General features: G+C 61.9%; 4 protein-coding genes across 7 annotated transcripts; 1 reads left to right on the top strand and 3 right to left on the bottom strand.

The window, feature by feature from the left end:
* Positions 1-25: 25 nt before the first annotated feature.
* On the bottom strand, positions 26-10,777 carry NELFB (negative elongation factor complex member B). Its single transcript, XM_034664879.1, is given in 14 exon segments — positions 26-972; positions 1,099-1,207; positions 1,331-1,472; positions 4,687-4,759; positions 4,761-4,794; positions 4,903-5,045; positions 5,259-5,354; positions 5,594-5,696; positions 6,271-6,383; positions 7,058-7,243; positions 9,329-9,559; positions 9,889-9,988; positions 10,153-10,316; positions 10,590-10,777. Coding segments are annotated over 14 exon segments (1,743 nt in total). The 5' UTR covers positions 10,692-10,777; the 3' UTR covers positions 26-825.
* Positions 10,778-10,833: 56 nt separating this feature from the next.
* STPG3 (sperm-tail PG-rich repeat containing 3) lies at positions 10,834-15,791 on the bottom strand. Of its 4 annotated transcripts, none has more exons than XM_034664881.1 (7): positions 15,550-15,791; positions 14,472-14,559; positions 14,224-14,378; positions 13,983-14,117; positions 13,791-13,879; positions 13,382-13,682; positions 10,834-13,255 (listed from the first exon to the last, which is right to left on the bottom strand). In XM_034664881.1, the coding sequence occupies exons 1-7, from the start codon at positions 15,665-15,667 to the stop codon at positions 13,122-13,124; spliced, it is 1,020 nt and encodes a 339-aa protein (XP_034520772.1). In that variant the 5' UTR covers positions 15,668-15,791; the 3' UTR covers positions 10,834-13,121. The 4 variants fall into 4 exon arrangements, with proteins under 4 accessions (XP_034520772.1, XP_034520774.1, XP_034520773.1 ...); XM_034664883.1 differs by having other exon boundaries at positions 14,472-14,563; positions 15,550-15,641; XM_034664882.1 differs by lacking the exon at positions 15,550-15,791 and having other exon boundaries at positions 14,472-14,696.
* A 17-nt stretch (positions 15,792-15,808) lies between these two features.
* On the top strand, positions 15,809-20,070 carry FAM166A (family with sequence similarity 166 member A). The gene is made up of 7 exons (XM_002926121.4): positions 15,809-16,521; positions 17,698-17,912; positions 17,995-18,260; positions 18,349-18,475; positions 18,818-18,912; positions 19,269-19,386; positions 19,757-20,070. The coding sequence occupies exons 1-7, from the start codon at positions 16,466-16,468 to the stop codon at positions 19,843-19,845; spliced, it is 966 nt and encodes a 321-aa protein (XP_002926167.1). The 5' UTR covers positions 15,809-16,465; the 3' UTR covers positions 19,846-20,070.
* On the bottom strand, positions 19,838-22,337 carry TUBB4B (tubulin beta 4B class IVb). Its single transcript, XM_002926120.4, has 4 exons — positions 22,179-22,337; positions 21,774-21,882; positions 21,573-21,683; positions 19,838-21,037 (listed from the first exon to the last, which is right to left on the bottom strand). The coding sequence occupies exons 1-4, from the start codon at positions 22,233-22,235 to the stop codon at positions 19,977-19,979; spliced, it is 1,338 nt and encodes a 445-aa protein (XP_002926166.2). The 5' UTR covers positions 22,236-22,337; the 3' UTR covers positions 19,838-19,976.
* Positions 22,338-22,687: the final 350 nt, after the last annotated feature.

The raw sequence follows: 22,687 nt of genomic DNA, 5'->3' as shown, positions 1-22,687 counted from the left end.
GCATACCCATGAATAGCTCGTCCACTGGATTTACCCAAACACCTTTTATTTACAAAAGTGAAAGTCTCACTGTGTGCAACAGCTCTCACTTGACCAAGACGGTGCACCTGAGCAAGGAGCGCACCACTCCAAGGGTAAACTGAGGCAGCCATTCCTCACCCATGTTTGCTACACTGGCTGCTGCTGGCCAGGGGGAAACAATTCCTTGCCTGTCGGGCCACGGGTCAGCCAAACCGTCCACTGTGAGACACTCAGGAGCTGCTCAGAAGCAGCCAGGTTCGGTCTGCAGGTGATCAGACCCAACGAACCACATGATTTTGCCAATCTGGGCCAACAGGGCTGGGCCCACCCTTTCCCCTCAGGCCTGAGTCCCCCTGCTTTCTCCCCATGGAAAGAAGGTAGCTTTTTCCTAATCCCAACTACCGCCAATTTGTGTCCCCTACAGAAGTGGAAACCCACAACACAAGGCAGGAATGAGCCGGAAGCTTTCCACAGCCTGGGAGTGAGTTCAAGAGGCCAGTTGGGCACAATAGACCCAGAGCTGTCCTCCAAAGAAACAGACAGGGGCCTACGAGGAGCAAGAACCCAGGTCCCAGGATCCAGGCCAGGGTGGGGCTGAGGCACAGCAAAAGGGTGCCTCACGTGTAGGACATCTGAGGGTGGGGGGTGCTCAGCGCCACCCAGCCCAGCCTCACGAGCAGCCAATCTGCCTTCAGGAGAGACGGGGACCCTGGCACTCCCAAGTCCAGGGAGCTCCTTCTGGCCAGCCAAGGCCACAGACCCACCAGGGACCCCGCCCGGTCCCGAGAGGCCTCCAGTGAAGCCTCAGAGCCCAGCCGGAGCGGACACAGCGGGGAGGGGCAGCTCCAGGGCCGGAGTCTCTGCGGCCCGGGCCGGGCTGGGCTTTCGGTGTTCCAGCTGCTCCAGTTTCTCCCCGAGCTGAGAGTAAAGCTCCTTCACGGCTTCTCCACTCTGTGGGGAAAGTGTGTGGCTTTGGGGCAGGCCCCGGGGCTCCTCGGAGCAGACTTCGAGGTCACTCCGGACACGTCCACGCAGGGGAGCAGGGGACACACACACAAGGGAGGGCCGGGCACCCACCTGGCCCGTGGGCTCCAGGGCCTTGCGCAGGGCCTCCAGCTGGGACGGCGCCACCCGGTGGTGCAGGTGGACGAGGAGCCGCAGCGCGTGTCGCTGCACGCTCTCCTTCCTGGAAGAGGCCCGGCAGCGCTGAGGTGACACAGAGCCGCCCCCTCCCTGCCCGGCTGTGCCGCACGCCCCGCCCCCGGCCCCCCAGTCAGGGCGGCGTGGACACGGGGCAGAAAGCGGGCACCTGGGCGAGGCTGTGAGGAGGAAGCCGTCAAAGAGGCTCCTGCAGAAGTCCTCCAGGGCGAACTCGTCGGCCAGCAACGCCAGGTTCCCCATGAGCAGGTGCAGGAAGATGTCACCAAACGCCAGGTCGCCAAAGGTCTCCACTGCAAACACAGAAGGGGTCAGCCCCACCTGCCCTGCCATCCCCACCCCTGGACCGGCAGGCAGTGGGGAGGCCGCAGAAGCAGCAAGGTCGCCTGAGGACGGGGGGCCCGGTTTTCCTGCAAGCCAGAATCAGGGGCCCGCACAGGTGAGGTGGACAGGGCAGGGGGGCGGCCAGGGGCCCAGACCTAGGGAGTGAAGCAGGGCTACAGTGCAAGGACTGGGCTGGAGAGGGCACAAGAGCCCATCATCAGTGGTCGTGGCCCATGGCCAAGGGACTCTGGATTAAGTGGACTCCAGGAGAAAGACAAACCCCGAACAGACCAGAAACCAGAGAAGAAACCCAGACAAGTGCCACGGCACCAGCCCATGAGTTTGATCAGACTGCTATCGGCACGGTTCCGGAAGAAAGACAACAAAAGAAAATGACTTCATGCTTCGAAGCCACGGACTCCAAAGCTTCAAAATTGACTACCAAGAAAGCTTACTGATAAGCCTGTGCGCACAGCCAACAGGGTCAGACCCCCAGCTGGAGGACAACAGGCCACGGGGGGACACACACGCGGACATAAGGGCCGTAACACTCGAGCAACGCCGCCAGAGCGCTCTGTGACGAGGGAGCCGGCCGACGCCAGCAGAGCCGTCAGATGCAGACAGGGTGAGCTCCCGCTGCACATCGGAGCGGAAAGGACACAGGCAGGCCCACAGTCACAACAAGGGACACTGCCAGCAAAGTCCCAAAAATCCCACAGAACCCCACAGACTGTGCGAAACCTGAGAGGCAACATTGGAAGTGAGACACTTGTTCCAACCCTGATTTGAGCAAACTACCCATAGAAGAATGTCACAAGGCAATTAGGGAACCATGGCACCACCAGCACCTGGCCCCACATGTGACCACGGCCGCATCGTGGTTTCTGACAGCACCCGTCTTTTGTAGAGACATCTGCTAGGTCCCTCACGGCCCCTATGCTGCGAGTCTGGATTTAGGTCTAGACCGCCCCCACGGGCCCCCAGGCAGGCAGCGGATGCGCACCGGGCTTCACCATGCTGTGCTCTTTACTTGTGATTTCATCAACAATCCCCACAATAAAAAGCTAAAAATTAGGGACGCCTGTGGCGCAGTCGGTAGAGTGTCTGCCTTCAGCTCCGGTCATGGTCCCGGGGTCCTGGGATTGAATCCCGCATGGGGCTCCTTGCTCGGCAGGGAGCCTGCTTCTCTCTCTGCCTGCCGCTTCCCCCTCACTCTCTCTCTCTCTGACAAATAAAGTCTTTGAAAAAAAAAAGCTAAAAAATAAACAGAAAAGACTTTTTAAATTGGCATCCATTCTTACTAGCACCCACTAATGACACAGAGGAACCAGTGTACTCTTCCAAAACACAAGAAAAGGCCTGCATCCCCGCCCCTGGGCAGCAGCGCTTGGCTGGGAGACGCGGGTGCTCCTGATGCAGGCAGGACACCCCTGCGTCTCGTGACACCGTTAGACAAGAGAAAGAAACAAAACTACTGAAATGATCGGAAAAATGCAAATTATTTGCAACTGCACTCCTGGAAGTTTCCAGAAACATACTCAGAAGTTCCAGCCTCTGTGGCCAGGAGGAGGATGGCCCCGAGATGTCCCCATCCTTACCTAGGAGCTGGTGAACCTGCTACCTCACGTGGCAGAAGCCCCAGGACGGACCCAACATCACCCCAGGGCCCCGAGTCAGAGAGACAGCAGGGTGAGAGCAGCTGGGAGGGTGAACTGCAAGACGCAGCCAGGAGCCAGGGTGTGGGCGGCCTCTACGCACCGGAGGTGAGGAGCGGATTGTCCCCGGAGCCTCCAGGAGGAGCCAGCCCCCCCCAACACCTCGACTGTAGCCCCAGGAGACACACTTCACCCTCCTGGCCTCAAGCGGTAAGAAAGTAAGTTCATGTTGTTCACTTACAGGGAAGCAGGATGCAAATTCAGACCCACAAACAGCTTCCTCTGCAAACAGAACACGGGAAACGTAACACACGCACCACCTCAGACCTGTCAGTGACCCAGAAACACGCCTGGCAAGGGACGTGCAACATCTCTTTGAAGCGGCCTCAACACCCCAGATGAGCCTGGGGCCGGCAGAGGAAGGCCAGGTGCTCCCAGACACCCTTCTCTCTGGCTCGGCCTGCAGCTTACTCCTGAAGGGGTCCACTCAGGCCCCGCCCTTTTCTTCCTACTAGGAAGCAGCCCGGCCCCACCCCAAGTAGCCGGACACTGTCGGGGGTGGGCTCTCTCCATGGTCGCAGGACTGGAGGGGCTCCACCTGCCTCGCCAGGTAGGATAAAAGTAAGACAGCTCTTGCACCAGCGTGGAAAGGATCCTTCCACAAGCGGTGACCACAGCACAGGGTGGGCTCCACTCGCTCTCGTATGAAGACAACTCCCAGAAGACCAAGCCTGACAGGGGAACGTGGCTAGCCCCTGGGAGGCGGGGCAGGGCTGGAGCGTGGGGGCAAGGCACAGCCGTGGGCACACACACTCACCGAGCCCCGGCAGCAGGCGCAGGAGCGGGGCAGGGCTGGAGCGTGGGGACAAGGCACGGCCGTGGGCACACACACTCACCAAGCCCCGGCAGCAGGCGCAGGAGCGGGGCGGGGCTGGAGCGTGGGGACAAGGCACGGCCGTGGGCACACACACTCACCGAGCCCCGGCAGCAGGCGCAGGAGCGGGGCAGGGCTGGAGCGTGGGGACAAGGCACGGCCGTGGGCACACACACTCACCGAGCCCCGGCAGCAGGCGCAGGAGCGGGGCAGGGCTGGAGCGTGGGGACAAGGCACGGCCGTGGGCACACACACTCACCGAGCCCCGGCAGCAGGCGCAGGAGCGGGGCAGGGCTGGAGCGTGGGGACAAGGCACGGCCGTGGGCACACACACTCACCGAGCCCCGGCAGCAGGCGCAGGAGCGGGGCAGGGCTGGAGCGTGGGGACAAGGCACGGCCGTGGGCACACACACTCACCGAGCCCCGGCAGCAGGCGCAGGAGCGGGGCAGGGCTGGAGCGTGGGGACAAGGCACGGCCGTGGGCACACACACTCACCGAGCCCCGGCAGCAGGCGCAGGAGCGGGGCAGGGCTGGAGCGTGGGGACAAGGCACGGCCGTGGGCACACACACTCACCAAGCCCCGGCAGCAGGCGCAGGAGCGGGGCAGGGCTGGAGCGTGGGGACAAGGCACGGCCGTGGGCACACACACTCACCGAGCCCCGGCAGCAGGCGCAGGAGCGCTTTCGTGTTCCTCTGCTTGGTGATGTGCAGTACGTAGTATAGCCCCCACCTCACAGGCCATGCGCTGCTCCTGCAGGAACCTGCACCAGCAAGGACGGGCCACCCCTGAGCCGCACGCTCTGCACAGCCTTCCGAGGGGAGCCGGGGGGGGGGTGAGGCTCCCCCACCCATGCCCCTGGAGCCCGTACTTGGTGAAACTCTCTGGAAGCGTGTTTGGGTACGTGACTGGGGCTTTCTCCTCGGCTGGGAGCTTCTGATCCACGTTGAAGGTATGGTCGTCCACCACGAAGGACATGAGCGTGGGCAGGAACCTGGTGATGAGCTCCACCTCCTAGGCCAGGAGAAAACCCAGAACTGGTCCCGCACAGCCCCGCCCTTGTCCTGCACCGTACCTCACCCCTCGCCCACCCACCTCACATCGATCTTTCCTGGACGTCAACCTAAAGGCCTGGCCCCCACCCGAGACCCCACCTTGCTGATCTTCCTCGGCCCCACAGACCCTATCAAGAAAGCTGCAGACACAACCCCACCCCGGTCCCGTTACCATCTTGGGCTCCTTGAAGACCTGGCTGTCAATCATGTCCCACGCCCCCTGGCCCAAGGCCAGCAGCCTGAGCAGCAGCAGGAGATCAGGGCTGTCCTGCGGGAAAGCGAAAGCCTCAACGTGTGCTCACGTGGCCCTCCCCCCCGCTGAAATCACTCATGCCCACAGGGTCCTCGTGGCACAGCCAGAACCACCAGCTTTGCCCACAGGCTCCACACACCCACCAGCCATCAGGAGTATGTGCTCTCACAAGGGCCAGCACGGACCTGGCCACCAGCAGTCCATACCCACACGTCCACCCAGAAGGTGGCGTGCGGCCGGCCCAGTGCACTCACCCTGGGCAGCGTCTCCTGGCCGACCAGCTCCTGCAGGTGCCTGACGGTGCTCAGTGACAGCGTGTTGATGGCAAAGGGGTCACACAGGATCATGGACAGATCCCTGTGAGGGTGAGCACACCGCGCTAACGTGGCATGGGCACAGGCTGGGCTGCCTTGGCCACTGCCCTGGGGAGAATGGCCCCCACACACAGAGCAAGCCTGCCTAGCTGCTCTGGATTTCTTCCCAAAACAACTTTGCCGTTCATAACTTATCTTTAGCTTACTCAAAACACTGAAGAATCAAAAAAGTTTTTTAAAAAAACTAAGCTCTCATTTTGGTTCTGAAAAACCTGACCCTGATTTTGTAAGCACATCCAGGATCCCAGAGACAGTCACAGAGAGAAGGCGGGGCTGGAGCCAGATCCCACCCGCACAGTGGGCTCCTGGGATGGAGCTGACCACCCACCCCTTTGTTGCAGGCAGGCCCTGATGACTGCAGACAGCAGAGTCCTAGCCCAGGGCTCCCCCGAAACTCTGAGGCCCAGGCCCCAGCAGCTGAGCCCCTCAGCCGTGAGCATGAATACCAGGCACGTCTAAAGCACACTGGGGAGAAACTGCAGACACAGCCTGCTTGTCCGGAAACCTGTGGATAGGACCCTGCGGGCTGAGGAGCACCTCACAAGGCTGACCCTTACCCCAGGACTTGCTCCTGCCCCTTCTTCACTCCGTCCAGAAACCCCTGCAGCTCCCGGGCCCTCTTGCTGTCCACAAACCGCTCTCGAATGCAGGCGTCCAGGCACCAGGTAAACTGCAGGGAGGAAGCACAGTCAGGACGCGACCAGAGACAACCGCCTCCAGACAGCACTCGTGCTCACTGCTGAGGAGTGGCCGGTACCCAAGCCTCACGTAAGCAGCAGGACTTGCTGCCTCCCACGGTCCAGGCCTGGTACAGTGCAAAGGCAGACAGGCCCGAGGTCCCAAGTCCCCAGCAGGCCAAGCAGTGCATGGAGGAGACAGTATTTGTGCTCTGTTCTCAAGGGGCCTCCCTGGCAGCCCCCTTTGTGGGGGTGTGCACTACAGTCTCACACCCTGACACCACACAGCCCCCCCCAGGAGGTGACACTGTGTCAGGGTGCACAGCATCCATGTAGGGGACAAGGACGATACACAACCCCCCCCCCCGAGCACAGTACACAAGCGGCCCCCAAGGACTCTGGAGCAGAGGAGGGCCACTGGCCTGGGATACCCCACGTGAAGCCAGAGCAAGCATCCAGGAGTGGCCACGGGGCCCGTCCCAGCTGGAGCAGAGGAAGACACAGAGCAGGCACACAAGGGAGATGCAGGGCAGCTGGCTCTGACTCGGGTGCCTGGCAGAGGCCCCCCGCCCCTGAGCCCGGTCGGCAGAAGTGGCACAGGGGCCGGCACACAGCGGCTGCTGGGGGGGCGGGCGTGGACGGGGGCGGGGGGCGGCGAGGCCACCACCTTGTGGCAGGGGTCCACAGAGCAGATGTCCCCGACGTCCAGGTCGTGCAGGGACATGAGCAGCTCGGCCCGCAGGGTACAGTAGTGCACGTTGCGGGTCCGCAGGAAGAGGGTCCGCAGGAACTGCAGCACCATGTCGTAGAGCTTCACGTTCTTGCCCACCATCTGTGTCAGCTTCTGCACCACCTGTGGGGGGCCCCGCGCGGCAGCGTCACCAACAGCCCCTGTCCTGACACCCGACAGTCTCCTCTCTCACGAGACGCTAGCTCTGCGGCGAGAGGTGGCGGTTCTGGTGTTTAAGGAAATGAAGCCCACATAGGCTTCTCTGAAAGGCTGTCAACCTGTGTCCCCAGACCCCTCAGAGCCGCCCAGTCTGCTGGCACAGGGAGACTCAGGCCCAAGTGAGGGACACTGGCCACACGGCCCAGGGAAGCCCAGCCTGGGCCTCCTGGCTCCCTGCACTGTCCCAAACCTCGAGGCCCTGTGGCAACCCCGAACCACAACCGGCACCTGTCCCCATTCCTTGGCAGGGACCACCCACTTCTGCAACCCACACCCCACGCGGAAGGCTCCTGAGCGCCACCGCAGCCCACGGGAGGGAGGGCTGCTCGCCGCTCGCTGACCGTGAACAGGAGCTGGGCCTCTGGCTCTAACACTGTGAAGAACACACAGGAAAACCTGGGGTAACAGACATCACAGCACCCCAACGGCCACTGCACAGTGAGTGCAGAGACAGGCAGGGGCGTCGGGGGCCCTGGCAAGGCCTCTCCAGCAGGCTTCAGGGACCCCGAAGCGCACAGCAGACCTGGAGCCCCACTCGGCGGGCACCTCTGGTGTGGACAAGAGCTGCTGTGTGCCTGCCCTCATCACAGCCCAGGCCTGGCCTTCCAGCGAACAAGAGGTGGCGAGACAGGCTGCTGGCGGGCAAGCCAGGTGGGCACAGAGCCATGGCCCCAGTGGCTGAGCCACACCCTGAGGACCATGGGCAAGACCCTCTCCCCTTGCAATGGGTGCCGGCCACACAGCAGGAAGGACCCAGGCCCCCTAGGGGGACACTGACACCCCAGGAGAAATGTGAAGAAGAGGCAAGAGACCTCAGGCAGGAAGTACTACCGCAACCACTGGGCAGATTGTGGGAAAACATTAGGTCGGACCCCACTTCATGCCAGCACACACCCCTCAGCAAGAAAGCTAAGAAGCAACAAAACACCTGGCACCACTCGACCAGGGTCTAGTGGCTCGCCACCATCATCTCCCTCTTCTGTTCAGCCATCATGCTGGAGCAGCTCAGGCGACTTCAGTGACCCCCAAGTCACTGGGAAGAGCCGAAGTCTCCATGGCGGCCTCCAGCCCTCCCGAGCTCACCCCCCAATCTACTCACCCAATTGCTCTCGGCTCCAGCCGAGTCAGCCTCCTCATCATCCCGGTCAGCCTGCTCCCCTTCAGAGCCTGTGCTCACTCCCCAACCCTGCCTCGCCTTGCTCTGCGGCCTCATGTCTCTGCAGCCCTCGGCCACCCCTTGAGCTCTGGGTGACCAGCATGTGACGTTTACTCTGTAGTGTCTGCCCCCCTACAGACTGTGAGTGCCCCAGGCAAACAACCTGACCTCTGGGTCAGTGAAGGGTACAGGCACCTGTGGTAGGCGGTCAGGACTCAAGAAACGTTTGTCAAAGTAGCGAACGAATCAGACAGAGAAACAGAAGACAGGCGCGGCGCCTGGGTGGCTCAGACGGTGAAGCGTCTGCCTTAGGCTCAGGTCATGATCTCGGTCGGGGTCCCAGGATCGAGCCCCACATCGGGCCCCATGCTCAGCGGGGAGCCTGCTTCTCCCTTTCCCTCTGCCTCTCTCCATTGCTCATGCTCTCTCTCTCTCTCTCCGCGCTCTAATAAAAAAAAAAAAATAGTAATAGTAATCTTTAAAAAAAAAAGAAAAAGAAAAAAAACAGAAGAGGGGGGCCTGGCTGGCTCAGTCAGTAGAGCGTGCGACTCTTGATCTTGGGGTTTCAACTCATGTTGAGTGTAGAGATTACTTACAAATAAAATCTTAAAAACAAAACAAAACAATTTCCCAGAGCCAACAGAAGAAACGATGAACTGCACCGGAAAGGCTGCCACGTCACCAAGTGCCCAGCACATAGCAGCAAAGAGACCCGCACGAGGCACAGCATCACAAAGCCCCCCGGCCGGCCACACATACAAGCCCACGCCTCCCAGGACCTGAAGCGCGCACGGTGCTGGGCAAGGGGGTGGTGAGGGCGCCCCCTGCCTCACCTCGCCCTGGCGCCTCGTCTTCGGGGAAGGACTGAAGAAGTTGTGCAGGACGGACAGCTCTGTGCTGAAAAGCGCGCTCTCCTTCTCCAGGATGTATTGCTTCAGCAGCGGGGAAACTTCGTCCCCGAACAGGGCCTGGTTGTCCTGCCAGATCTGCCGCTTCACCTCTACGGCGCAGGCCCGGTACAGCTCCTTGTCTGCCATCACCAGCTTCAGCTTCTTCTCTGGAACCTGCGCCACCACAGAAGCCACGTCCTCAAGACAGGTCAGGAGGCCTCAGCCCCCCAGCAGAGACCACCGCAAGCCCAGCCCCACGGGCAGGGGCACCTGTGACAGGACTCCGGGCCGGAAGATGCAGGCAGCCACGCTGAATACAAACGGCTCCTGCCAAGCCGCCACGGGTCCCACAACCCAACCACACGCCGAGCTTCGGTCTCTGCCCAGCTTGGAGAACGTGGCCCTCGTTTGGGCCGGCAGCTCAGGAAACCTCCCCAGTGTGAAGCTGCCAGCCTGAGCCAGGGTTCGCTCCGCCTGCCCAGTGAGGGCGCCGAGGTTCTTACCTTGGGCAAATGTTTCATGACGCACATCACCACGGGCTGCAGGGACGGCATCTTCACCAGAGAAAAGCTCTTTTCCAGGAGGTCTTCCAGTTTCTTGTACCTGCAAAGTCGCACTTTCTGAGGCAGCTGCCTACTGGCCCCAGCAGCTGGCAGATCAGGGGACGCGTCTCCACGGGCGGGCGCCCCTCTTGGAGCAGGGGCGTGTGGCCACGGGCCCAGTTCCACGGCTCAGAGAAGCGCTGCGCATCTCACCGGCCCACCTACCTCTCCTCGGCCTTCCCCTCTGAGGCGATGGCCGACACGCGCTCCAGCAGCTTGTCCCGGAGCTCGTCGAACACCGACTGGTGGAACTCCAGCCGCGGCGTCCCGTGCAGGTCCAAGAAGGGCAAGGCGGACTGCAGGGAGGGCAGCAGCACGCCATTCTCTGTCTGAGGAAACAGAGGGCCCCGTGCGCGGGGGTCGGTTTCGCTTCCTGCGCGGGGGGCGACCGCAGAAACCTCCGTCGCAGCCACGCGTGGCCGGCACCCTGCGTGCCCGGTGCACAACGAGGCAGGTGCAAGGATGCTCCCGGCAGCCCGGGCCACAGCCCGCCCAGGGTCCGTCTGCGGGGCGCCGGCTCGGGGCACCCGGTCCCTCCATCCGGGGAACAGAGGCAGCCGCCCGCAGGAACAACTGTGCCCCCGCTCCCCACCGGGCCCCACCTGGAACTGCTCGATGGCCTTGAGCGGCTCCGTGCAGTTGGTCAGCGTCTCCTTCAGGTCCTCGCCGTTGGCCACGCCCAGGTCCTGCAGCCCCGCGAACATGGCCGAGGCCGCGGCCCCCGCCCGGCTCGACGCCCCATCCCCGCCGCGCTCCCCCGGCGCCGCCGGCCGCCGCAGGNNAGCGCGAGCTGTGCCCGGGCGTCGGCGGGCTGTGGACGCGCACCCCGCCCCGCTGAGCCGCGACCCGCGCCCGGGGCTCCGACCCGCGCCCGGGGCGTGCGCTGCGCGTGACCTTATAAGGTTCTTCTGGGGGCACGGCGGGGTGTTGCGGGGCACCTGGGGCCGGGGGAACGGGGAAGGGTGCTGCCGGCGGGGTCGGCATGCTTTCTGGATTTAGGAACTGATATTTTGACCAAGTATACTTTATTTTTAATAATCATGAGAAATCCCGTGGCTGACCTCACAGCTGCCTTTTGACGCTGAGAGTATTTTCGCTTCAAGAAAAGCAGCCTTCCGCCCTAGCTGCTGCCTGCCCCGGGGCCCCACCAGGGGCACGGCCCGCTCTCTCCCTGGAGCTGGACTCCCTCCTTGTCAGACACAGACGGGAATGAAGCTCACAGCCTAAGGTCGTCGCGAAGACTGAACTCTGAGTGTGCTTCCAGGGGCACCTGGGTGGCTCAGTCGGTTAGGCGTCTACCTTCCGTTCAGGCGGTGTCCTGGGATCAAGCCCCGCGTGGGGCTCCCTGCTCCGTGGGGAGCCTGCTTCTCCCTCTCCCTCTGCCTGCCACTCCCCCTGCTTGTGCTCTCTGTCAAATAAATGTGCTTCCAGAGGAGCCTAGCAGAGACCTGGGGGACAAAGTGGGATCGTGACCGAGGACCGGTATCCTCACTCTCATCACCATGAGCATCTAACCCCAACTTAACCCGCGGTGGCAGGCCCTCGGGCTGACTTGTCCATCCTGACATGCTGCGAATTCAAGGTTCCGGTTTCATGATGTCCCCTGTCCTGTGCGGTGCAAGAAGCTCATACAAAGTCAGTGGGCACTGCCTGGTGTGCACCCTGCATGGGCTCCTCACTGCTAAGTGTGCAAGCCCCTGGACCCAGCATTCAGCCCTCTGCAGCCTTTCACCTCACCAGCTCACCTCCTTACATCCAAACAGCCCTGTATCCTCCCAAGTCTGGCCACACCAAACAGCACACCCTCTTCCTTTTTGTGTGCCTTTGCTTCCGAGGTTTATCCTGCTAGAAATTCCGGTCCTACAGCCCAGCAAACTCTTGCTCATCTTTAAAAGTCACTTCTGCCACTGCCTTCTCCAGGAGGCCCTCCCTCCCCAGCTGGAGGGCATTGCTCCATTCTTCCTGCTGGTCCCACTCCTGACTTTGAGCTCTAGGGGTTGCTAGTGGTGAAGCTGTGAGCAGAGCTGCTTTCCACCCCCTTCCCCGTGAGCCAAGCTCCCAAGGCCAGGACTTCTACAGTTCCGTCTCTGTTGCCTGCTGGCTGAGCTGGTCAGCCCAGGGCCTAAGGACGGCCATCTGCCATGCCACTGCTCTGATTCCCAGGGGTGCTGGGGCTCAACCCCCCAATGGTTGAGCCCTAAAGGACGTCCCAGGTGCACTGCACTTAGACTCCCTGGGCTTTGGTCTCCCTGCAGAATGGAATGATGTCCATACCATAGCCACAGCTGTTGCAGTGCATTTTTGAAGGGGTCAAGCTCTGGCCCAGGACATGGAGGCCCACGGACCTCTGGAGGAGCTGGGGCAGTGACAGGTGCCACCACCAACTGCAGGAGGCCCTTGGAGGGAGGCAATCTTGGCAACAACCCCTGGGTAGAAAGGCAGGCCCAGGAAGTCTGTTGGTTGTGGCATGGCCTGCACAGCCCTGGGCAAGTTCATAAGCCAAAGACCATAGGGTCTGTGGGCAGGAGCTGAAGAAGTGGGGCCAGGCCCTGACCAGCTGGTCCTCTGGGGCCTCCCTGGTCACTGGGCAGGCTGACCCTGGAGTAGACTGGCCCTCGAGTAGACCTCAAGATAGCAGCTGACCCTCGGGTTGACTGGCAGCTTGACCAGTCCCCTGGGTAGCACAGCTAGGTGGGGGTGTCCTGTATTGCCCACAGGACTCCCTCCCATCCTGTCCCCAGCCAGGAAGTCCCAGGCTGCCACCGCACCCACCCTAGAGAAGAGGGCACCAAAGGGGAAGCAGCGGGAGACCCCTGGCCAAGGAAAGCCAAACATGACAGGTCTGCAGCAGGCCACATCGATGGGACAGCTCACCAGTCAGGTACACAACAGAGTTGGGAAGAACCAACAGCATCTCTGTATGGCAAGCGGGTGGGCAGGTGGGCTTCAGGCTGGGCCCTCCTCAATGTCCACAGGTCACAGAGGGGTTGGCCGGCCAGGAAGGTGGATAAGAGGCACCCAGAGAGTCAAAAGGCCGAGTCGGAGGCCCTTAGTTCCACAGGGAGGCCTGGGAAGGCCCCCAGGGAGACCAGGGTTCCATGGATAACCCGGTGGCCGGCTGGGCGGAGGACGCTCTACAGGGTGCAGAAGGGTCCTGTGTCATGGCGCTTGGGTCTTCGGACACCCTGGATCACCACTCCAGGCGCGGAGGGGAAACGCGAGTTATAGCAATCCTCCACGTAGTAGGCAGCTGGGCCAGGACTGCAGGCTGCAGGGAAAAGGTGGGAGCCCCACCTAGGCTACAGCGCCAGCTGCCGCATAGCTCCCAGCTCCCCACGGGCTGCGTCCCCACCCCTGCCCCCGGCCGGGCCTGCTCTCTCAGAGGTCTCCTTACAGGAGCTGACCCAGGAGGCGAACGCAGGTGAGCGGCTCATGGAGAAGGCGGGCGGGCGGCGGCTCTGCAGGCGGCACCCAGGAAAGATGTCGTAGGTGTTGGGGCTGGGGAGCTTCTCGCCCCCCGGGGCCTGCGGAGGGGCCTGAAGCTGGGGCTGGGTACGGTAATCCGCACCCCCGGCCCGCGGCAGTTTTGGGCGGGCCGGGGGCTCAGCTGTCTTGGAGACGGGGCGGCGGGCCCCAAAGCTGAAGGCCGGGAAGGCAGGCCGGCTGAGGGGCTGAGAGTCCGCAGGCGATGGCCGCTACGGGAAAAGAAGCTGCTGCAGGCCCCTCCCGCCCCACAGGCCCCGCCCCTCCCTGGCCCCCTCCTCCAGCCCGCACCCGCAGCACTTGCCGGGCGGGCCCTCCACCTTGCGCTCTCGGTTAAAGTCGGCCTTCTGCGTGAAGGGGTTTTCGCTTTGGAGCCACAAGGTCCGCCACGCCCTGCGGCCTCCGCCCTCTGCAGTAGCAACGGTGTGGTTCGGGAGGGAGGGAAGGCTGGTGGCCGGAGCCCCACTCCCAGGGCAGGGGCGGGCGGCGGGGCGCAGGGAGGGGGCACGCACCGCGGGTGGGGAGCCTGCGGCCGGTGCTGAAGTGGGGATGTGGGGAGGACTCGCGCACTGAAGCATCCGGCGCCGGGTACTTGGCGGGGCCGGGGGTCTGCAGGTCTGTCACGATGGGTGGGCGTCGTTCCAGCCCTGGTGGGAAGCAAGCTCTGGGCCTGGGGACTCAGCAGGCGCCCCCCACCCCTGCCCGCCTCCCCAAACCAGACTGAGGTATGGGGTAGCCAGGACCCTTACTCACACAGCTCCCTCAGGTTCTGGGTGCAGATAGGGGGGTGCTCTTGGAGGGGGCCCGTTTGCACACTGAGGCCAGCCTGGAACTCCTGCACTCCTGGGGGCCACATCTCCCAGGCGGTCCCTGGCTGGGGGCCCCACAAGAACACACTAGCCTTGGGCCTACAAGGGAGAGGAGGGAGCGCTGTCCACACAGCCCAATGGCCACCCCATCTGGACTGCTCCCCCAGCACACCCAGCTCCCTGAGAAGTTACCGGTCTGGCACAAGTGGCCTCTGCCTCAGGGAGCCATGGGTCCAGGGTTGGCCTCCACTGATGTAAAAATTCGCCAGGAATTTCACAGCTTTCTGGTCAAAATTCATTGTCAAAGTGTCTGACTCCCTTCCCCAGGGACACCTCAGAGCTCTGTGACCTCATTAGCCAGCCATGGGCACCCCCGCCTCAGTTGCCAGGGACTCCCTGGGAAAGGAGCACTGTCCAGCCCTGGAGGGGCTGCTGTAGTGGGTCCCTCAGAGGGACCCTCCCCTGGCCAGCCAGGTGGGTCATTCTGACATCAGCCTCGGCCAGGAGGACCCCTAGCCTGCCCCAGTGACCTCTGGCTTGGCCTCCTTTCCCCTCTTCTCTCCTTCCTTATTTCAATCCCTCTCCTGTCCTAGAATCTGGGGTCCCTTGGACGGCCAGGGTCCACTTTAGCAGGGCTTCTGGGAGGACTGGGGCCTCTGCCCAGGGATGAGAAGAGCGGCTGCCGGCTGTGCAGAATCATCCAGAATGAGGAGGGGAGGGGGGGAGGGGTCCAGGGAAACTACCTGGAGGAGGAGCTCCTGCTGCAAACCCAGCCCTCGGAAAAGCAAAGCAATGGAGGCTGTAAGGTGTCACAGATGAACGGGGCTGCCCAGGCTGAACTGCGAAGGAATAATGAGCCCAAATGAGCGAGAGCCCTCTTGGGCACCAGGGTCCTTGCTGTGCCCTTTGCAACTGACCAGCCTGCCAGCCCTAGCCCTGGTCTTGACCAAATCCATGCAAGCAGGGCTGAGTCAAAAACAGCTCATCCTCCAGGCCTACCCCATCCTGACCAAGTCTCTTTCTCTCCGGGTCTCTCCCATCCAGCACTGACCCTACCTGGCCTTGGGAGGCACTCTGGATGGATGGACAGAGGGACAGATGGAAACCTGCTTCAGTAAATACATGTTTCATTAGGGTGAGGGGCTCACGGCCTGTCCCCCCCCCCCGCCCCGCCGCTGTCCCTGGTGTTCTGCAGGCATAGCTCTCGTAACAAAGCCCCCGTCACTGGACATCTGAGATAGCCCTGATTTCTCCCTGTACCAAATATTACCATGATGGCTGACATCACACAGATGTCCTCGGCTAGATGTCGTTTCCTTTGGCCAGGCTCCTATGAGCAGAAGTGGCCCGTCCAAGTAGGTGATGTCCAGTAAGGACCTGAAACGCATCCCCCAGCTGCTTTCCGGACAGCGCCCGTGGCCTGCTGCAGTGAGTACCAGCCACCTCCGTCAGCAGCGCTGGCGTGAGGTTCCACCTTGTGTCCATCTGTTCCCTGACTGTGGATTCTTTTCTTAAGACGTTCCCATGACATTTTCCTACCACGGTGTTAATTTTTCTTGTTTTTGTGAAGTTTTCACACTGATAGCGTATCTCTCCCCAGCACTTGTTGCAATCTCTTTTCCCAGCTTGTAGTCGGCCTGTCAGCAATTTTTGGTGTTTGGACGTGTACCAGAATCTGTTTTTATACTTAGAAAGTCATTCCTATACAAACACATAAAATCAGGTATTGTTTAAAATGGAAAACAGTGCCCAGTTGCAGGGGAAAGTCTCTCCAGGACAGAGTCCCAACAGCCCCGAAGCTCAAACAGCTCTCCAGTGAGGCCTCTCAGGATGCCCGCGGAGGGGCTTGGGTGGGAAAGCTACTCCTCAGTTGGCTTCTGGCCTCCTGGAGGTAGCAAGAGTCCAGGCCCAATCCCACCCAAGCCTTCCCGGCAGGGCCAACATGGCTGTCCCACTTCTCTGAGCTCTGAGGTCCTCAGGCTGACACTCCCAGCTTGTCGTCTGTCTGGGCCTAGGAGTTCCACCTGTAAAATGGGAGCGCTCACAGAGTTGAGGAAGGGTCCCAGACCAGGTAGGGCCCGACAATGGCAGGCCCCTTCACAATGGTTTCCAGGCAACAGGGACTCCTGAGGGAGGGGAGTCAGATGCTGGAAGGGGCTGGAGCCATCAAAGGCAGTTGAGGCAAGATGACAGCTACTCAGAAACACAACCTCTTCACGCCAGAACCTCACTATATCCCTGGGTAGGTGCTGGAGCCCTGGAGGAGGCTGAGGTCTGCGGAGGAGGGGGAGTGGGGCTGGGGCCTGAGGGCTCAAGGCCACCTGTGAAGAGAACACCAGAGCTGGGGAGTAGGGGTGAGGCCTGAGGCAGGAGTGCTAAGGCAGGGCTGCTGAGGCCTCACCCCTACCCTCCCTGCTCGCTTTGTGCTGAGAGCCCCACCAGATGGCCAACATGCCTGTGAAGAGCAGGACACTGGGGACAGCCCAACAGCTGGCTGAGGCTGGCTAAGTAAGCCCCGGATGCCCCCTAGAGCGCTGCGCGTCTTAAAGACACAGTCTCCAGAGGACGTGGACTGGCGGGGACGCCAGGCTGCCTTGCTAGGTGCCTCTCATGTAAAAACTAAAATAAAAGTGAGCCCTCTGTGGAGTATATGTGCACACCTACGTGCATACACACGATCCCTGGGAAGGAAGGAAGGCTGGAAGGAGTCAGGCCCAACTTCTCACAGTGCTTCTAGGGGAAATGCCGGGCCAGACGACACAGAGAAGGGGTCTTACCCTTGGTGCCCTAGCCCTGCTTATCTCTCAGACTAGCAATTCTGCATTCACTCTGGCAGTTTTTTTTTTGAAAGAAAACAATTCGCACTGCTTGGGTGGTAACACTGGCCCCAGCGCTACCCCATTTGGGGTACAGTGAGGCCTACAATACTTCCCCTTGTATCTCTAAACAACACTCAGCTCAACCATCACCTCCTACCAGCAGCCCTCCTACCTGCCTCCCAAGTCCTGGCCTCATGGGTGGCAAAAGTCCTGCAACGCACCCCCCCCCCCCCCCCCCCCGNCCTTGTGTAGATTGCGCTGTGCCTCGGTCCAGGCCTGGACCTGGTCACCATCCCTGTGAATGCTTCACGGGGGCAGAGCTCCCCGTTCCCTCATCCTTAACCTCCTGGTCTGAGGATGGCTGGGTGGAGGGCAGATGGCAACCTGATGGTGAGGAGGACAGCGCATCTCACCTGCGGGCCAGGCCTGTTCTTAGTGCTTGGCCTGCGCCAGCCATTCGAGTCTCAAGAATCTCAGGAGGAAGGTGCGCCTGGGATTGCCATGCTGTAGGTGAGCTCCGGGACCTTTGCCTGCGAGCGGCAGGCGGGCTCCACAGCCTGCGCGAGGGGCCCCGCCTCGTCCTCCTCTTCCCTCTGCAGCTACGCCGGATTCTATCCGCAGCTGCGCTACCAGGTGGGGAACACCTATGGGCGCACCACAGCACAGCTGCTCATAGACCCCAGCGTGCAGAAGAGCCCCTGCTCCGTGCTGTCCCCCATATCCAAGCCCAAGTTCATTGAGGACTTCAGCAAGTCCAAGCCACCTTTGATCCCCTGCCGTGACCTGACTGAGCCCTACATCCCCCACTACACTGGTGAGCCGCCCGCCCACCAGCCTTGCCTGCCCCAGGCTCCCCCTCCTGCCTGTTGTCACTCATACCCTCCCTGTCCGTACAGGTCTGAAGCCCTACCAGAACTTTGAGATCCTGGGCCGGTTCCCATCCCAGGAGGTGGATGCCCAGAAGGGGCCGCCAGGGGTAGAGAACATATCCAGGCAGGTCCTGCTGCCTGCGGGCTTCATGCCCTACCCCCCGTACCCTCCGTGCCCACCAGGCAGGAAGGGGGACTCCAGAGACTTTGGACACCCAGGCCTGCGGCTGGCATACGGGGAGGAGGGCTGGAAGAGCACCACCCCTGTCCACAAGGCCCCTGGGCAGGACCAGGTAACTGGGAGAGGTGCTGGGACCAAGCCTCACCCCAGCCAGACCCAGGTGGGGGCTGAAGCAGTGACTTGCTCTCCTTCCATCCCAGCTGTACCACTACAGGAGGGATGAATACCCACCCCCAGCTCACCAGCAGGAGACACTGGATGTGGGCAGGTTCCACAGGCTACCTCAGCTGGACCACCCCAACCTGATCCAACGCAAAGCCATCTCAGGTGGGTGCCCAGGGCGTGGGTATGAGAACACTCACCCCCCTCCCCCCGCACGCACACTCCAAGGTTCCAGGGGCCCAGGCAGGATGAGAGAGCAAGTGAAGAGAACTGCCCATGGATCTGTCCACAGCCCTGCCCCTGCCCTGAGAACTGTTTCCTAGCGCCCAGCTTCTCCCAAGTTGGGAAACTCCTGTCCACCCACAGCGGCCTGGCCCCAGCAGGTAACTGACAACGTTTAGGGAAAGAGCCTGAACAGACTTCCCTGACACACCTGGGAGCAGGTGGGTATGCCCAGGGGAAGGTGGACAGGGCCTGGGGCAGGACCCTGACCACTTCCTCCCCTAGGCTATGCTGGCTTTGTCCCTCGGTTTGCCTGGGTAATGGGGGTGAATTACCGCGATGGTGTCACACAGGCCATGGATGAGTTCGACAAGAACCAGGTACGAGGACGACACCCCTGGGCCTGTTCCCAAATGCCCAGCATGGCCTGCACAGTGGCATCCACACCTCTGGGCAGGCAGGATCATGGCCAAGGCTCAGCTGGCTTCCCTGGAGGGGGCTGTGAAGGGCAGCCTTGGGGCTACCTGGCCCGAGGAGGCTGCTCCCCCTCTGCACCCGCCTCGTTCTCCTGACCGGTCTAGGTTCCCTGCTCCGAAGCACTGTGGGGAGTGAGACCAAGAGACCCCTGAGCATTAGCTACTTGTCAGAACAGCAGCCCAGCCCCCACCATGACCTACCGCTTACTGGTTAGGGGCTGGGGAAGGCAGCACGTGTCAGCACCTGCCTGTTTCCCCAGCTCCTGTTCAGAAATCCCATCTGTGCCCTGGGTGAGAGGCTGCCCAAGACACACTGGCCTAGCAACACCATCTACAGAAGCCAGGGCCTGATACCTTTCTACATGGGGTCCATACCATGTAAGTACACAGTGGGTCCCTTACCTACCTCCTAGACAAGATCGCAGGGACCAGGCCACTCTAGGGAGGAACTGGGTGACTGGCGTGCCCTCTGCCCATGCTGTACCACTGGCACAGGGCCAGTTATATGGCCCCAGGTTTCCCGCCCATCTTCTCTTCCCCAGTATAGAAGGGGCTCACCCCTCCTCAAACTCAGAAGCAACAGACCCAAGGCCAGCTGCTTCCAGACCGTACTGGCCCTCCAGAGGTTCACTGTGCACAGGCCAGGCCAGGCAGGAGGCAGGTGCCCAGGGCAGCGCCGAGCCTGTGCTGACCCCTATCGGGGTGTGTGGCAAGGCCAGGGGCTCAGCTGCAGCGCCGCCCCTTGCAGCCATGCAGGACAACTATGGGCTGACGTTTGGCAACAGTACCCGCAAGGCCTATCAGAAGGAACTGGAGAGGCGACACCAGACACTATGAAAATGCTTTAATGGTGGCGTCTGTACAGCATGTGACGTCAAGACAGGAAGGAGAGCAAGTGCACACAGAGAACAGGTTGTGAGTGAATAAAGAGTTCACACAGCTTCCACGCGCTTTACCAGGTAACAGCTCTAGGCCACCTCCTCCTCGGCCTCCTCCTCGAACTCTCCCTCCTCCTCGGCCGTGGCGTCCTGGTACTGCTGGTACTCGGACACCAGGTCGTTCATGTTACTCTCGGCCTCGGTGAACTCCATCTCGTCCATGCCCTCGCCCGTGTACCAGTGCAGGAAGGCCTTGCGCCGGAACATGGCAGTGAACTGCTCCGAGATGCGCTTGAACAGCTCCTGGATGGCCGTGCTGTTGCCGATGAAGGTGGCAGACATTTTTAGCCCCCGGGGCGGGATGTCACACACAGCTGTCTTCACGTTGTTGGGGATCCACTCCACGAAGTAGCTGCTGTTCTTGTTTTGGACGTTCAGCATCTGCTCGTCCACCTCCTTCATGGACATGCGGCCCCTGAATACTGCAGCCACAGTCAGGTAGCGGCCATGGCGGGGGTCACAGGCAGCCATCATGTTCTTGGCATCAAACATCTGCTGGGTGAGCTCAGGCACCGTCAGGGCCCGGTACTGCTGGCTGCCTCGGCTGGTCAGTGGGGCAAAGCCGGGCATGAAGAAGTGCAGGCGGGGGAAGGGGACCATGTTCACAGCCAGCTTGCGCAGGTCAGCATTGAGCTGGCCAGGAAAGCGCAGGCAGGTGGTGACCCCACTCATGGTGGCTGACACCAGGTGGTTGAGGTCCCCATAGGTAGGTGTAGTCAGTTTTAGGGTTCTGAAGCAGATATCATAGAGGGCCTCATTATCAATGCAATAGGTTTCATCGGTGTTTTCTACGAGCTGGTGGACTGAAAGGGTGGCATTGTAGGGCTCCACCACCGTGTCCGACACCTTGGGCGAGGGCACCACACTGAATGTGTTCATGATCCTGTCTGGGTATTCCTCCCGGATCTTGCTGATGAGGAGAGTACCCATCCCAGACCCAGTCCCCCCACCCAGGGAGTGGGTCAGCTGGAAGCCCTGCAGGCAGTCACAGCTTTCAGCTTCCTTTCTCACAACATCCAACACCGAGTCGACCAGCTCTGCGCCTTCTGTGTAGTGCCCCTTGGCCCAGTTGTTCCCAGCACCGCTCTGACCTGGAAGAGGGCAGCCAGTCACTCTTTGCTGGGCATGTGGTCTCCACTGGTCACCCGTGCCAAAAAGCCCAAATAACACAGTGAGGGGACACACAGAGCTCAGCCTGCAGGTAGAGCAAATGGACCCCGCAATGACCTACCCGATTAAAAATTAAATTAGAGCTCCAGCCAAGATGGGTTAACAACAGGCCATCCCCTCCCACAGGCAGCCCTGCCAATTCTCAAGGACAGATGAGCTGCAAACACAGCTTCCACTGCCTCCAACTCAATGTCTGTAGCAGAGAGATTACATCTGCCGGCTCCTTCCCTGCGGGTGGACAGCTGGGCTTTCCTCCCAAAGCCGCTTTAGAAGGAGACTGAGAGACTCCAGGGAAAGGAGATGTGCAGGGGTGGGAGCTTCTGCCCGGGTAGGGGGGCGGGCAGATGGATCAAGACCTCAGCTCTGCGGCGCTGACAGCAATGACCTTGGGCACCCTTTGACCTTTGAGCCGTCCTGGTTACCAGGACACCGCCCAGCCCCCACCCCGCGGCTCACCGAAAACGAAGTTGTCCGGCCTGAAGATTTGCCCGAAGGGCCCCGAGCGCACGGAGTCCATGGTGCCCGGCTCCAAGTCCACGAGCACAGCGCGGGGCACGTACTTGCCACCTGGGGCGGGGAGTGGGGGGAAGAGGCCGTCAGCGAGGGGAGGGCCGCGGGAAGGCAGGAAGGAGTTGGGGAAGGGGCGTGGTGTCTCACCGGTGGCCTCGTTGTAGTACACGTTGATCCGCTCCAGCTGCAGGTCGCTGTCGCCATGGTAAGTGCCGGTAGGATCGATGCCATGCTCGTCGCTGATCACCTCCCAGAACTGCGAGGGACGCAGGCGGGCCGGGCCCGGGCTGAGTCACGCCGGCGGTGCCCGGACCCGGCCCCGCCCCGGATGGGCGCGGCCCTCCCCTCCCCCCACGCCGCCGCTTCTGTCGCTGCCGCCGCCGCCAGGTCAGGTTCGTCCCCGGGGGCCCGCGCCGCCGCCCCGGCTCCGACCCCGTGCCGGGCCGCAATGCGGGTGGCCGACCGCCCACCCGCCCGCTGCCGCCATCTTTTCTGCCGCCCGCCCATCCGCCCTGGTCACCCGCGCCGGGCGCCAGGCGCCCCACTGCCCACCTTGGCGCCGATCTGGTTGCCGCACTGGCCGGCCTGCAGGTGCACGATCTCCCTCATGGCGGCGGCGGCGCTGGCGGAAGGACGGACGCAAGACCTGAGGAACGGGCGCGCAGAGTGCTACAACCGACGCTCCGCCAGCGCTTATATATCCGCCGCGCCCGCCCCCGCCAGCCTCCTATTGGGCTGCCAGAACGAGGCTGGCCAGCATCCTAGTTTGATTGGCTGTTTTTCCCGTCAATCCGGCCGCCTAACGCCCTCCTTCCCCACGCCGTTCGCTCTTTATTGGTCCGCCTCGGCCTCCGCTCTCCCTATCAAAACCCCCTCCCTCGCGCTGCAGTGCTCCGTCCATTGGTCGTTTCAAATGATTGATTTGCCCCCTCATTGGCTGGCCCCGGAGAGCACGCCGACCGAGGGCCGGCGTCCTGGTAACCGCCGCAGTGCCGCGGGGACGCGCGCGGGCGGGGCCGGCCGCCCGGGGAGGGTCCGCGGGCGGGGCCGAGGGGCGGGGG

Source organism: Ailuropoda melanoleuca, chromosome 7 (genome assembly GCF_002007445.2).
Source record: "Ailuropoda melanoleuca isolate Jingjing chromosome 7, ASM200744v2, whole genome shotgun sequence".
NCBI classification, from domain to species: Eukaryota; Metazoa; Chordata; class Mammalia; order Carnivora; family Ursidae; genus Ailuropoda; species Ailuropoda melanoleuca.
Note: the sequence above shows the minus strand (reverse complement) of the source record. Positions and strands in the feature narration are given on the sequence as shown.

Excerpts from the sequence above, each read along its gene's own strand:
- STPG3 (XM_034664881.1), bottom strand. The coding sequence starts at position 15,667 with ATGCGTTTCAGGTCCTTACTGGACATCACCTACTTGGACGGGCCACTT. Across the intron at positions 14,379-14,471 it reads AGGCCACTTGTGCCAGACCG|GCCCAAGGCTAGTGTGTTCT; the intron begins GTAACTTCTCAG and ends TCTCCCTTGTAG. Across the intron at positions 14,118-14,223 it reads CCAGAACCTGAGGGAGCTGT|GGCTGGAACGACGCCCACCC; the intron begins GTGAGTAAGGGT and ends GCTTCCCACCAG.
- FAM166A (XM_002926121.4), top strand. The coding sequence starts at position 16,466 with ATGACAGCTACTCAGAAACACAACCTCTTCACGCCAGAACCTCACTAT. Across the intron at positions 16,522-17,697 it reads GAACCTCACTATATCCCTGG|CTACGCCGGATTCTATCCGC; the intron begins GTAGGTGCTGGA and ends TTCCCTCTGCAG. Across the intron at positions 18,261-18,348 it reads AGGCCCCTGGGCAGGACCAG|CTGTACCACTACAGGAGGGA; the intron begins GTAACTGGGAGA and ends CTTCCATCCCAG.
- TUBB4B (XM_002926120.4), bottom strand. The coding sequence starts at position 22,235 with ATGAGGGAGATCGTGCACCTGCAGGCCGGCCAGTGCGGCAACCAGATC. Across the intron at positions 21,883-22,178 it reads GCAACCAGATCGGCGCCAAG|TTCTGGGAGGTGATCAGCGA; the intron begins GTGGGCAGTGGG and ends CGTCCCTCGCAG. Across the intron at positions 21,684-21,773 it reads GTACTACAACGAGGCCACCG|GTGGCAAGTACGTGCCCCGC; the intron begins GTGAGACACCAC and ends TCCCCGCCCCAG.